The following is a 14,778-nucleotide window of genomic DNA, read 5'->3' on the forward strand; positions in this document are numbered from 1 at the left end:
GCCCAGCCAAGAGAAACTAGTTCTGACCAGGCTTAACAGGACTGGCTCAAGTAAGAGTTCTGAAGGTTTAAGTACTATTTAGAGAAGCTGTTTCACCACCAAGGTCTATCCTGTCCAGCAAGCTTCGGGATGGTGTCTGTGACTCAGGGGGAGCCTGGCTCAGGCACGCATATGTGAGCAGAGTGGCCCCGCCGCCTACTCGCACTACTTACAGCATCAATGTTCTCAAGCCACCCTTGATGGGAAGTCAGCTCTGCTACAAAGGCCTGGTGCTTCAACCATATGTTGTGAAGGTTTCGTGCCTCATCATAGGAGACATCTTGGGATGTCAGCAGCTTGTCATTGATCCAGAGAGTGAGCTGTGGGCAGAAAGAACAGGCCGGATAGTCCCTGAGTGTGTCTCTTCGGCAGGGCGGGACCCACCGTTGCCCACTCCTGGCTGCAGGAAGAGGAGGAAGTGCAAACAGAGAACCCGTCTCCAACTCTGGGGCCCTAAGTCCCAGCACAGGCACCTTAACCCACGGCGTGGCAGGGCCAGGGTGGTGTGGGCATGAGTGTGTCTCCCTCCAAGGCAGGCAGGGTGAGTCCTTCCTTCTCTCCAGACCTAAGACAAGGCCTGCATTTTGTAGGAATTCAATGAGTATTTACTGGCTGGATGGATAAAGCCATCTCTTGGCAGTAGGGTGAGAAATCTTTTATGAACACAGGAAACATGTTATCTGAGGAAAAAGGCAAGGGCAGAGCCTATAACCAATGATGAGGGAGCCTCCTTATTCTAGGGTGTCCTGGCACCACACCAAGCCTGATTTGTGCCAAGACAGGTAGATGAAAGCAAAGTTATCAGGGCTGAGGAAAGAAGAAAGCAAGAAAGCAACGAGGGAGCCCAGTGCCCTTGGGAAATGCTGGCAACGGAGGGTCCAGGAGGTGGGGGGCAGGTCAGAGACCACCCTGTACAGCCAGCCTCAGGCTGGGCAGGGGCCTCCTAAGCCAGCAGCTCTGTAACTAAGAGATACATTTAAAATGCTTCTTTCAAGGCCTGGTGCGGTGGCTCATACCTGTAATCCTAGCACTCTGGGAGGCTGAGGTGGGTGGAGTTCAAGACCAGCCTCAGCAAAAGCAAGACCCTGTTTCTACTTAAAATTAATTGAGTAGATTGAGGTTGATTGATTGTCCAGTAGATTGAGGTTGCTGTGAGCTACGATGCCACAGAACTCTACCCAGGGCAACAGAATGAGATTCTGTCTCAAAAAAAAAAAAAAGCTTCTTTTTCTCTCTCACCCCTCGAGGTTCTGATTCATCTGGGGCCCAGGAATTGGCTTTACCTATGGCCAGGACTGGCTCCACAATTTTAGTATGGGGTACTAGTACAAAATGAAGTTATTCAAAGGTATGAAGAATTTCAGGACATCAAGAGCATGTTATGACACCCAGCATAGGCTCTTCTGAGCACAGGCCCCTCGTGAACAGACACACAGTTCTTGTGCCCCAGAAGTTGGCCCTGGCCAGGACAAGTCTAGCTTGGGTCATGCTCAGACTGCTCTTGAGAAACTCTTGGCCTACACTTGGAAAATTAGAGAATGACTTCTCAGATTTGGAAAAACCAGACCAAGATGGTGTACGTGAAGATTCTACAGAATGACCCAGCCATTGAGCACCTGGAGTTCCCCACCTAGGGAATCCGAGCTAGAAAGGGGCCCTGTGGACTTCCCCGCTCTAGACCACTCTGCTTCTAGAAGGGAATCTCCTGCAAAGCACCCGGCCACGCTGAGCCTCACCTCCTGGCAGTTCTGGAGGAAGTTTTGCAGCTCCAGGTTGTCTCTCAGAAGAACTGAGGCCTCCTGGGCCTTGTCGCTGTTCTTCCTGTACCTGGAAGGGAAGCGGAAGACATAGTCAGCAGGGCTGGGTCTCAGGCAACACCCTGGCCCCTCTGCAGCTTCAGGGAGCTGGGACCAGTGGCAGCCAGTACCTGTCCTCAATCTGCTGTACTTTTTCCCTAATCTTGTCTGAGTACAGGTTTCCCTCAGCTACAAGCTTGTTTCCAGAGTCCACAGGACTCAAGACCTTGTCCCGGTTGTTCTTCATGGACACCAAGAAGTCCTCGAACTTCCGGATCCCAGCCTCTGCGGCTTCCAGGGAGTCTGGCGGCTCCAAGTGGGCCAGAGTGTACTCCTGTGGAAGCAAATTTCCAGACAAACCATGAGGTTGAGTTGAGGAAGTGGTACAGGCATCTGCCAAGCAGGGGCATCTCGTGCAGCATGGCCGGTGCCCCTAGGGTTGTGTGAGGAAGGAGCTCTGCTCCTTGGGCTTGGTCTCCCACCCTCTCCCACCCTCCCCCACCCTAAGGTGCCCAGTGAACAGGGCATCTAACCTCCTTCTCTGGCCTCTGACTGAACCAGAACAAGGCATTGTTTGTGACACAGGGCAGGAAAAGGCACATAACCAGGAGCAAAGAGCATTTCCCTCCCAATTAGTGACCATAGAGAGTCCAAGAAAAGCATAAATTGGTCCCTGAGCTTATAGCACATGTGCAGACACCACTCCCTCACCGGGTGCTGTCGCCCCTGCCCCAGCTCGAGTGCCCTTCTACCTGGTTGCTAAGGATGGTTTCAGCCTGCTTGGCATCCTTCTGGAACTCCTGGAAGCCCAGGCACTGCGCAAGGGAGTGGCCACGGCTCTCCCACATCCGGCGCAGGGCATCCCAGCCGGAGTCCAGGCCCTCTAGCCGCTGGCCCAGAAGCAGGTACTCCGGATCAGTCTGGCCTTGGATCACCTTCTCCCCAGACTCTCTGACGCGCTGGTAGCTCTCCTGGTGCCTGTCAATGTCATCCTTGATGGCTGCATGCTGCTGCAGGAGCTGCTCAGCCTCCGGGAGCGACTCAGGAGTGTCCTCGGAGGCCACAGCCTTTTGGGCCATGGACAGCCAGGCCTGGAAGTCATCCAGATCCTGCAGGAAGGCCTGCAGCTGGCTGGCTTCCCCCAGGGAGGCCTCCTGGTCCTGCAGGGCCTGCTGCAGGCCCTGCCACAGCTCCTCCACGTAGGCCTGCCGCTGGCCAATGTCCTCCTTCAGCTCGGGGTGTGACTCCATTAGCTGCTGCGACTCACGCTCCAGGGCACCCACACGGGCCTGGATGGCAGCCACATCACGCTCCAGCCCCGACAGCTTCCGCTGGATGGCAATGACACCTGCCAGGTCCCGCCCCAGGTCCTTTGTGGACTCCACCACCTTCGTCTTGTCCGTGATCCACTTGCTGGTCTCCTCACAGTCCACACAGTAGTTGTGCACGCGGAGGGCCGAGTCCACTGCCTCTCGCCGGGCCGACACCATGGTCTGGAAGGCCTGCCACCTGCCGGACAGGGACATGGCCCAGAGAAAATAAACTCTTTCTTCCCCAGCTCTTCCCACAGGGCATCCCTGCCCAGATTGCCGATGTATCTGCCCCCATAGACCTTGTATACTGAAAAGAAAAACATTATCTGCCCAGCAAACTGTCAGTGAGCAAAATTTATTTATCCAATTTTGCTCAAGATATAACTGTCAATCAGATCTTTTTATCAGCAAGAGGTAAGCAGTGATGTGATTCTAACCAGGAGCAAAGCAGCATGAAAGTAAAGGCTGTGTGTGTAGTTTGACTTCAGGGAAATTAGAAGGCTCATATTTATAAACTTCAAGAATGCTTCAGGACATGGGTCCCCCGGTGCCCTAGAACCATACAAATGCCCAAGGCCATATTCAAAGTGTCCCAGGTACTGAAAAAAATCACTTAGATCTAAAAGAAAGGACTCTTGGTAAGGAAGAAGAGGAAGAGGAAGAAGAGGAGGAAAAGGAGGAAGGGGGGAGCAGGGAGTCGTGATTATAATGAAAACGAATAACATAATCTTAACCTTCAGGGGCAGTGTTGCTATGAACAGGGAAATGTCCTAAGGTCTGGCGGATGCCCAGAGTTTGTGTCAAGTTGCAGCACCCAATAAGCCTCTTTCGAAGGGTTGCCCACCAGCCGGGCCAGACCATCAGGGACACCTCCCGTAGGCCCAAGTTTATTCATTCTGTATCACTGAAACAAATCAGTGCACAAGAGTGTACTGAATGTTCATTCCTATTGAAACCATCTTTCTGGAATACCCACCAAGGATGCAAGGCAGTATGCTACACTTTGGGAGAAAGCAGACGTAACCACCTCTGGTCCTGTGGAGTGTCTGATTTAGAGAAAAGTTCAGACAAGTTCACAAAATAACTACAGCATGAAGTGTTGTGTACACCATGCATGCCAGAGAGAGAGGACCAAGGGAGCTGAAAGGAACAGGGTAGTGGTGGTTTCAAGGTGGTCACCAGCCACTCAGTGAACAGACCCTCAGTGCCTCTACTGAAGTGACGTGTTTAAGGATGGGACTAGTATATCATTCATCTTTGTCCCTAGGCCCCAGAAGGTAGAGGGTGAGGGACTAGGCAGACAGACTGGCAGAGTATAGTGTAACATTCCCAAAGTATGACAATAGCACCTGTCTGATTTAAAAGACAGGTCTGCAAAGAGAAGCAGGGGACAGGCTGGAATGCCACAAGAGGAAAGAGAATACCTGAAGGTTTCTGGGCTCCTCTCCCAGCGCAGGATGTCTCTCTGCTCTGGGGAATTCTGAGCCTGGCTGGCACCACAGATGGCACTCCAAGGCCCCCTGGTGACCTTCCAGGCCTTCCCTGATGTGGCCTCATGTCAGCCACTGAGTGGAAGGCACAGCAGAGGGGGGCTGGGAGTTGGGGCTAGCCTGCCTCCTGGACCCACATTTCCTGCATATGCCACATGCATGGTGTCTGGGAGTCAGGAAGTTGGTAGAGCCACCCCAACCAGCACTGGTCGTGCAACATCACAAGTCCCGGTTTGGTTGTAGGCCCAAGACTTTTAGAAAAATGCTAGTCAAGTGGAACACCTACAGTGAAAGACAACCACACACTCAGTGAGTGAATGACTCATATGTGCCAAGCTTGGCAGAAAAATCTCAGCTTTGTTCCAGTCCACTCACTGACAAAGAATTCACCAGGAAACAATCCTGTCCTTTGTGTCAGGCACTAACCTGGGCACTAAGGATACAGCAAAGAACAAAGCAAAGACCCGTCTTTCATTTAAGTGGGCACAGACTTACACGCGCCAGTGGTGATAAGTGCAAAGAAAAAGTAAAGCTAAGTAATGGGACTGAGGCTGAGCAGGTTGATGGGAGGGAGGACGAGCTGCTTTCAATGGGGTGGTCAGCGAGGGCCACTCCAGTAAGCTGATAAGTGAGCTGAAGGGGTTAGCTAGGAAAATAATATTCCCAACAGACAGAAACTCAGACAAGAATGTACTTGGTGTGCAAAGCACGGGAGCAATGCGTAAGGATACGCCTCCTCCTCCGAGTCTTCTTCTGCTTAGAGTCTAGCAGGAAAGCTCATCAGCACAGAAGTAATTACAACATAAGGCAGGACGTGAAGCTGGAGACCAGTATGAAGGAGGGAAAGACAGCTTTTCATTTGGGAAACTGAGAGGGAGATGAACCTGGACTGGCCTTGAAGAACACACAGCATTTGGAATGCACAGTGATAGCACTGGGCTGGGCCAGGGCTGTTTCCAAAGACATTTAAAGGGTCACACATGCATGATGTCTGGGAGGCAGGAAGTTGGTAGGCCCAACACTCTGGGAGGCCAAGGCAGGTGGATTGCTTGAGCTCAGGAATTCAAGATCAGCTTGAGCAAGAGCAAGACCCTTTCTTTACTAAAAACACAAAAACTAGTTGGGCATTGTGGTAGGTGCCTGTAGTCCTAGTACTCAGGAAGCTGAGGCAAGAAGATCACTGAGCCCAGAAGTTTGAAGTTGCTGTCAGCTATGACGCCACAGGGCTCTACCCAGGGTGACAGAGTGAGACTGTCTTAAAAAAAAATGAAATAAAGTAAAATACTAAATAAAGGGCCATACACAGAAGAGAAATCAGAATAAGTCTGATATCTCTAAAGGGCAGAGCCAGAGCAATGTGAACAAATTTTGAAGAGGCAGATTTCCACTAAATGTGAGATTGATCTTTTTAACCAACAGGAGTTGGTCCAGGGTGGGATGGGCTACACGGGGTCTGGGAATGAGCTAGACAGGGGTACTTCTCAAGTCCCCTTCAACACTCAGACCTAATGGAGAACTATCTTATTTCGTGTCTCAGGTTCTTTCTTGCCTAAGGAGGGCAGGTACACTAATATTTTCCACTAGGGATGGGGCACGGTTTAGGGGTCTATAAAGATCAACATTCTCACACCCACCTGGAAGTGTTTCTGCTTTGGACCTGCTTTAGTGTCCTGTGTTAAGCAACAAGTGCAATAACCTCTCAATCTCCCTCCCCTTCTCCCTCACACAAGCCCAGTATCTACAAGCCTAAAGAAGAGTCCTCCTCCTCTGCATATACCTTGGATTTGCAGAGCTATCACCTGAACTACAGCCCCTATCTTTCAATGCTGAGACAATCAGCCCCACTCTAGTGGCACCAAAGTATTCTGGTCACCCCTGCCTCTCTGAGGCCACCAGTGGACTCTCTATCATGCTGATCCTTTTCTTTACCACTGAGTCTTCCCTAAGCCCACCACCACACCTGCCTCAGGCAGAGCAAGGCTCAGGTACAAGTGTGGGGAAGGGGAGATAGTGGCTGCATGGCATTGCATGTGCAGGGCCTAGAGTGAAAATAGGGAACACAGATGTTTGCTCTGTCCTCAAAGATCCTTCAGGAACTAATGGGCAATTATGCCCTACACTGAAAGCATCTCCTCTCTAAAGGCTCTTTTGGGCCTGGTTTTTGTTCCAGCCACAAAACTTGCTCAAGGCTCCCTGCTAATTCTCCTTTTCATTTAACCCAGCCTCATTATTGATGCTGCATTTTGGCACAGGCAGGAGCATTCTTTTATGGACAGTACAAGAGCTCTCACAAAGCAATTTTCTCTGCTCAAGAATGTCCAGGGAAATATGGCCTGAGAAGCATATGGCCTGATTCTAATTGCACACACTCTCAGAACATCCCCTCCATCACACATGCACACATGCTCTTCTCCCCAGCACAGCACTGAGGCTCCAGGAGTGTGGCTCTCTCCCTCCCTGAGCTATTCACTAGTTTGGTCCTCTCTTTGCTCCACTGCTACTAGGAAGAAGACAGTGGCTAACAAAGACAGGTACATACACTGAGGGAACACAGGTGGCAGTACATAGCAGGTGGCCTGAATATGGGGCCACACTCCCCTGAGGGTGTCAGGTGCTGGAAGACAATGGCCCCAGCCCTAAGCCCCATGTACACCCCACCTGGTGTTCAGGTGGTCCTGATACTGCTTCACTTCCCCACTGCGTGGGTGGCCGCTCTCTACCAGGCTATTGGCAGCGAGGTTCACACCATCAATCTGAGCCATCAAAGTCTTCATCTCTTGGTCCAGGATGTCGAACCTGATACAGAGGAAGAAGAGGATCAGTAAGGCACCAGCAGCACCCTAGTCTTCAGAGCACATAACTCTTGCTTTTTCCTTTTGCTGCCAAACTGGTTTGCCCAGGCGAGGGTAAGAAAGAAGATAAATGTGCTGACCCACCCTCCTTTCTGGTTCATGGGCCTGATTTCATGCATGAGCATTGCTTAGACCAGGCCAGGAGGGAGCTGCTTACTCACTACATAGCCTTCTGGTGCAACAGAGAAGCAAGCGCAAAGTAAGCAGAGGGCTGAAAAGAGGTCAGAGTGTGTTTTATGGGTGCTGTGCCTCCAATGGCCTATCTGCTGCTCTTAGATCTTGATTCTACCTTGATCCAAAGGATAATTCCTCCCCAACCAGGTGCTCCATTCCTGGGCAGGATGGGGAGAGCTGCCGGGAGTGGAGGTGCCCAGGGCCCTGTAGTATCAGGACAGGACCACGTCGGTGCAGCTCAAGAGAGCAGCCTCTCCTCCAACTGGGGCCCTAGATCCTGTGCTCAGACTAAGATGCTGCACAGACTGGGCTGTGCCTCTACTCCAGTGCTGGTGGCATGACCTCACAGAAGTTTGCAAGCTGGTCTCTGTGACCCCTCAGAGTTCTGTGGCTTAGGGATTGTCCCTGAGAGCTAGAGCTGGCAGGGTTCCAGACTCTCAGCCCCTTATCCAGAGAAGCTCCACATTTCCTCAGCAATACATGGAAATTCCATGTGCAATTAATCTGGAGAAAGACAATTGTAGCTGAGAAGTAACTGAATAACTGGACTAGAAAATTTTCCTTTGAGAGATGCAAGGCTCCAGTGAATGAAGTAGCCAAGGTGATAGAGCCAGAATAGAATTTGTGGCTCCCAATGCCCTGGCTTTTTTTTATTAAATCATAGCCGTGTACATTGATATGATCATGGGGCATCATTCACTAGCTTTACAGACCGTTTACCAAGTTTCACATATACCCTTGTAAGATGCACCGCTGGTGTAATCCCTTTCCCTCTACCAATTCCCTTCCCTCTACCTACCTCCCCTCTCCCTCCCCTCCCTTTCCCCCTTCCCCCTATTCTTAGGTTGTAACTGGGTTATAGCTCTCATGTGCAAACCCTAAATTAGGCCCTGGCTTTGCAATAAACGATACCCCAGGACCTCTTCAAGCAGTGGTTCTCAACCTTCCTGATGCCGCAGCCCTTTAATACAGTTCCTGTGGGTCGCGACCCACACGTTGAGAACTGCTGTCTTAAAGGGACCCTGTTGATCCAGCAGCTGTTACCAAACTAGGTGGGAGATGGCCCTGGGGCCTCAGTGCAGGAGGTGAGGAAGACTAAAAATGAGCCAGGTCTGACCTGTGCTGCACGACCTCCAGGTCCTCCAGGGTGTCTGGGATTTCCATTTGGGCCAGCCACTTCTCCTTCTCGCCCATCCACAGCTCACAGGCATCGGTCTCCCCAAACACCGTGTACAGGTCCAGGGCATCCTGCAGTCTCTGTCGACGCAGGTCCGCCTGGGTCACCACCTGCTGATAGAGCTCCTGGAGGGCCTGCAGCCTGTTGGTCACATCTGGGGAATCCCGAAACTCTTCGGGGAAGCCCTGGGCCTGCTGCTTCAGATGCTCCATCACCCCATGGCTCTCCTCCAGCTCCTCCAGGAAGTCCTTGTGCTTTTTCCCCAGGGCCCGGGTGGCCCCTTCGTCCTGCCCTACATCTTCCCCTGAGAGCAGCCGGTGGGCATCCTGCAGCCAGGCCTTCAGGTCATCCGCATCGCCCTGGAACTGGAAGAAGTTCTCAGCATCCTGGAGATTCTTCTTGCGAAAGGCAGCCAGCTCCTTCAGTTGGTCCCACTGAGCTGACACCTCCGTGATGCGGGCTTTGATCTGTGGGTGCCCAAATTGCTTGCGTGCAACCATGGCCTCAGCTTCCTGGAAGATGTGCTCCAGGTGGGTGCCTAGCCCACGGAGTTCATCCTCAAAGGCCTTGTGCTTGCGCTGCAGGATGAGCACACTGGTCAGGTCCTTGCCATAGTCCAGGGAGGAATAGATCTGCTCCTTCTCCTTGATCCAGCTCTCAGCCTCATCCATCTCCCAGAAGAACTTCCAGAGCCGCTTGGACTGCTCTAGCTGGGCCTTACGCCCAGCTGCCATGTTGCTCAGCTCCTCGAAACACTGCTGCAGGTGGCTGATGCGGTCCTGGATGACCTGGGGGTCACAAGGCTGGTACCCTGGGAAGAAGAGGGGGAGGGAGGACAAAGGGGGCAAGGGCTTCACTCATGGGCAAACTTCAGATCAGTCCCCAGGTTAGAACCACACAATCCAGAAACTGCCATGTCACTGGGGCTTTGGAATTAGCCTGGTTGCTCAGAGGGCTGGACAGATTCTTCATCATTAGCTTCCATTAAACTTCAAGAAGAAGGAAGATTAAAGTTGGGTCAATTCTCAGTAGAAATGCACAATATGAAATTATTTTTTTTAAAAAAGCTCAGAAATACATTGATATTTCAAGGTGATTCTACAGGAGGGAAGTGAGGTCTCCTTATTTCAGACCCAAAACTAGAAAATGAAATTGTCTCCATAATAAATTGAACTAGCAAGGAGAATGAAAGATGGAGCATGTCCTCTTGGCTGCCTTATAATGCCTTTCTGACTGTAGGTTACCAAAGCAGCTCCCTGATCACTGGCAAATTCTGCTGTCTGTCAAGCTTCTTTCTTGTACCATTCATTACTTGATGAAAGAAGCAGAATTCTAAAGGTTTTCCTGGAGATTTATCCAAGGTGGGGTGCTGGCCAGAGGCCTCAACAGGGAGACAGCCCTGGCCTCACCTTTCCCCTCAGTGAATTGCAGGGTAGCTCTGGTGATAGCCTTCACTTTGTCCCCTTGGATGGCGATGTCGGCCTCCATCAACTTGTGCTTCTGTAGCAAGTCTTCGACCTCCAACAAGTGCTTCCCAAACTCAGCAGACAAGAGGTGAGCCTGGCAAAGAGGATACAGTTAAGGGAACGGGAGGCAAAGAGAGGTACACATCAGGAGAAGAGGCCCCTGTGGGGGGCGTGTTCACGGCATCTGAGTCAGAGCGAGTGGGCTGCAGCTAGGAGACAGCTGCTGTTTGGGAAGGAAAAGCTACAGAGCAGGCGTGCCCCTGGGGTGCCCATCACAAGCCCTACACTCATCTGCCACGTGTCTGTTGCAAGGTTGGAGCCTGTGGCGTGTGTATTTCTAGAAAGCTCCAGGGTTAGCCTGATGTGTATCCTCAGCTAAGACCCACTGTGGTAGAGGGAGAGGAAAACACAGGCTTCTTTGTGGCCCCTAGGCTGGAGATCTGGATTCTAACCAGGGTCAAACTGCGATCACCCAGAGTGTGATTCGCCTGGCCCCTGTAATGTCGTCTGTCTCTTCAAGGCCCTGAGGATTGGCACCTATGCTTCCATAAGCCCAAGATTTCTTGGTCATTGAGAATTCTGTGGACCTGGGCCGGTGCCATCTGCCTGGAGCAGAGCGAGCAAGCTAGATGCACTGCTGTCTCTGCTTCTTACTTTGCCTCGGGCTGTGGATGGCTGGGAGGGTTTAAGGAGGATGCAGGATGCTCCGTGGGGCATGGGGGCCGGGTGTCCTGCCCACCTTGATCTCGTCCATCCAGTCGATGCTGTGCAGCATGTCCTGGAAGAGCTTCTGCAGGGCCAGGGTGGTCTCCAGCCTCTGGCGCCGGGCCCGAAGCAGCTCCTGCAGGTAGCTCCACAGGCGCAGGATATTGTCCCTGCGGGCTGTGATGCGCTTCTGGTCATGGTAATTCTCCTTCTCCAGCTCCTGGGCCAGGTCCTCCAGAGCCCTCACCCGCTCCTCGTAGGCAGCCGTGTCCGTCTCGATGGCCTCATGCTTCTTCTTAGCGGCCTCCACGGCTGCCAGGTCATACCCAAAGTTATCCTGCCCCACAGAGAGAAAACAGGCAGCTCATTAAGAGGCCCTAGGCTGACCCCCAAGTGCAGGGCAAGGCTAGCCCATTCAGAACAACTTCGGGAGGGAAAACCATTGCCAGGAAGGAGCTAGTTCTGCCTTCTCCACACAACCTCTCTTATCAGACCCAAGTTCCCCAAAGTCATGTCTCACAAGAACTTCTAGGAGAAGCTCGTGATTTACCCCCATGCCACATGTGTGGGTGATACTCCCTGTGTGTTACTAACAGAGCCCTGTGGCAACTGCTGGCACCCCACACCTGCCTCGACTGTCTGGTTCTGGGAGGAAGGGGCCACCCCTCGTGTGGAAGTCAGGCAGCTGTGGACAGATGGTTTCCCCATGTGCTACCTGGGGCACACAACTCTCTCCAGTGCACTTAGAATATTCACTCTCCCCTTTCTGGACAGAATCAAACTTGATTCTAAGTGTTAGGTGGGAGGGAACAGACCCTCTGATGGAGAACCAGCCCCAGGGTCAATTCTTAGCTGGTGAAATGTGTCATAGCTCCAGAGGCCAAAAGGTACATCTGACACAGCCAAAGTGTTTTCTGTGATCTCACCATCTCCCCAGAGAACCGTTACTAATGTCAATTCAAACCCCAGCTTAGCTGATGCTACTGGGCCATATGACAACTCCTGGGGCCAGCTCTATACTATGAGGCTCTTTCCTAAAAATGGGACTTAAAAAATCCTGGAGAGCTCTTCCTCAGATGCAAGTCTTGCCCCACCTGGTCATGGTGAGCTGGGGGCTCTGAGGAACTTCCCTTCTCCTGTCATCCCATTCTCAAGTCCACCATTACCTGGGCGACGAGGCGCTGGTTTTCACTGAGCCAGGTCTCTCTCATTGCGGCCTTCCGGTCAAAGCGCCGGGCCAGCTGCTCCAGCTTCTCCTGCCGGATCAGCTCGTTCCTCAGCGCCAGTTCCCGCCGGTACTCAGCCTCCTCTAAGCTTTCCCAGGCCTGCACAAGGGGAAGATGAGGAGAAACACCTGAGTTCAGGGGCTCCCTCTCTTTCACCCAACAGGGAGTGATTTCCGGAATCCAGGTAGAGTGATGCTCTTAGGTGAAGTGGTAGCAGTTTAAAGGCTAATAAAAGCCCTTTGGCTTTCCTCTGGGCCCACAAAAGATTCAGGGAGCACTAGCCATGATCCCTCAGTTCCCTCTTCCCCTTCCCCTGAACCAGCCTCAGACTCTTGAATTAATGTAATTTTTTTCACCCCTCTGCTCAACATATTCTTTTTTTTTTTTTTTTGGCCGGGGCTGGGTTTGAACCTGCCACCTCCAGCGTATGGGACCGGCGCCCTACTCCTTGAGCCACAGGCGCCGCCCTGCTCAACATATTCTTATTGACTAAGTGGCCACCTCCATTCGACTACAACTTCCAGGTGGTGCTAAGTCCCCACATCTCTGAGATGTCATAAGCCATTTCCTTTCTTCTAAGTTGCTAATATTACATATTTAAAGACAAACTCAAGGCCCTAGAGAGGACAGGTTATAAAACTAGCTCTAAAACATGGGTTCTGGGCATCTGAGCAGGGGGCTGAATGGAAGGGTGGTAGGTAGAGTCTGACCTCTCAGAACCAGGTTCAGGTAACCCCCCCCCCCCAACTGCCAGTATGAGGATTAATAACATCGAAGGGAGCAGGTTGAGTTAACCTGATCCCTTGACCATTCCCTGTGCCCTTATCAGGAGCTTAATCAGCCCACAGGCAGCACGTAAGGGAAAACGCTGCTGTACCCGGTTGATGTCAGACACCAGCTTCCCGTCGTGGGGCGTGTATACTTTCTGATTGTTGGCCCTCATCCGGGACTGGATAGTGAAAAGCAGGACTTCCAGGTTCCCCTTCTCCTGAAACCTGTTGGAAAAACAGAGGGAGGGCCACTGTTGATCCAAAGGCCAAAGTTTTTGCTAAAGTCAACATGGACATGAAACCCTGGCATCTAGGAGCTTCGATGGAGAAGCATATTTCCCTTAAAAATACAGAGAAAGCAAAGAATCTATAGCTCTAATTACCTGTTAGACCTATCACTCTAACCAGATGAGCTCTAATGGGGGGCTGGGTCTTTACAACACAAACCAAAGAAAACAGAGTGGCTACCACAGCATTTATGATCTGCTTCCACAGGAGAATGGCTAATTGAAGCATTCTAGAAACTCCTGTAAATATGAAGTTTTATCAATTGATACAAAGAAACATAAGCAATGAAGGCATCTGACTAGCTCTCTAGTCCGTCTGTTACTGAATGAGCCAGTGCGCCCTAAGCATTGTCCTCATAAGAGCACTCTGCCCTGATAGCAGCTCTTGCATGAGTCCCAGGGAGCTGGGTCTCCTGACAAATCCTAGGGCCAGATGCTTCTAAGAGGGCAGGAAAGGCTGGGCTCTGGAAGGACTGTGGGTGTCAGAGAACTGGCAGCAGATGTCTAGCACATGGGGTCCAAGTTCCAGGCAACCACAAACTTCCTAATTTCTTTGTGTAACTAAGTGTCTGCCCACTTTTACATCCTTGACATGGTACCTGAGGGTTGGCTACACACAAGGTCCCCACCTGCGCACAGACTGATGGAGCTCAGTGCTCACAAGTGCACAGGTGTGCTCTGGCTATGAAGCACTATCTACACGGCCAGGAGATAGTGCCCTGTGGGCAGTGGCTGGTAGGCTCACAGAGGATGTTATCTGTACTGAATTTAGGACTTTAAAAGTGGGTTAGTGTCAGGCCAAAAACCATATCCTTGTTTATAGCACGTCCTAGACTTGGTGTCACCTTTCCCTGCTTAAAATCATGAATGAAGAGTGTGGGAAATGGGAGAGGGAGGAACAAAGCAGAAGGTTCCACCAATGAGCTAGAAACCTGTTTCAAGGGAGCTGCATAAGCTAACAGCAGACTACCTAGAATGCTTCATGTGCATATATGTGCATGTTTGTGTGTGCATGGCTGTCTGTACCTGTGTGTATGCATGGTTGTGCATTTGTCTGTGGGGTTGTGAATGCATGTGTGCATGGATGGCTGTGTGTGCACATGTGCATGGTTGTATGTGTGCATGGCTGTGCATGTGTGCACATGCATGGTTGTATATGCACTGTGCCGTGTAGCATGGTTGTATGGGCATGTGTGCACGTGTATATGTGCATGGTTGTGTACACGTGCGTGTAAGCATGGCTGTGTGTGCATCCATGTGTGCTTGACTATATGTGCACACATTACACGTTGTGTGCAGTGTGTACATGGTTGTGTACATGTGCATGTGCATGTGTGTGTGGCTGTATGTGCACATGCACATGTGTACATGGTGCACATGTGTGCATGTGTGTGTGTGGCTAAGAAGCAGGCTCAGTGCCCTGCCGCTGAGAGTGACAGATGGGAGGGGAAAGGGTGTACTTGATGATCCATAAGGCCCGTGC

At 51.5% G+C, this 14,778-nt stretch overlaps 1 protein-coding gene across 5 annotated transcripts in view; it reads right to left on the reverse strand.

The window, feature by feature from the left end:
* The window catches only part of SPTB (spectrin beta, erythrocytic), a 126,767-nt gene that overhangs the window by 31,601 nt on the left and 80,388 nt on the right, over window positions 1–14,778 (reverse strand). For all 5 annotated transcript variants that reach the window (XM_053601066.1, XM_053601067.1, XM_053601070.1 and 2 more), the window contains 10 exons: window positions 13,116–13,233; window positions 12,179–12,337; window positions 11,047–11,349; window positions 10,251–10,401; window positions 8,782–9,652; window positions 7,297–7,434; window positions 2,588–3,344; window positions 1,967–2,169; window positions 1,776–1,866; window positions 213–359 (listed from right to left, as the gene is read on the reverse strand). In XM_053601066.1, coding sequence (XP_053457041.1) covers window positions 213–359; window positions 1,776–1,866; window positions 1,967–2,169; window positions 2,588–3,344; window positions 7,297–7,434; window positions 8,782–9,652; window positions 10,251–10,401; window positions 11,047–11,349; window positions 12,179–12,337; window positions 13,116–13,233 — 2,938 coding nt within the window. The remainder of the gene's footprint in view (window positions 1–212; window positions 360–1,775; window positions 1,867–1,966; window positions 2,170–2,587; window positions 3,345–7,296; window positions 7,435–8,781; window positions 9,653–10,250; window positions 10,402–11,046; window positions 11,350–12,178; window positions 12,338–13,115; window positions 13,234–14,778) is intronic.

Source organism: Nycticebus coucang, chromosome 9 (genome assembly GCF_027406575.1).
Source record: "Nycticebus coucang isolate mNycCou1 chromosome 9, mNycCou1.pri, whole genome shotgun sequence".
Taxonomy (NCBI): domain Eukaryota; kingdom Metazoa; phylum Chordata; class Mammalia; order Primates; family Lorisidae; genus Nycticebus; species Nycticebus coucang.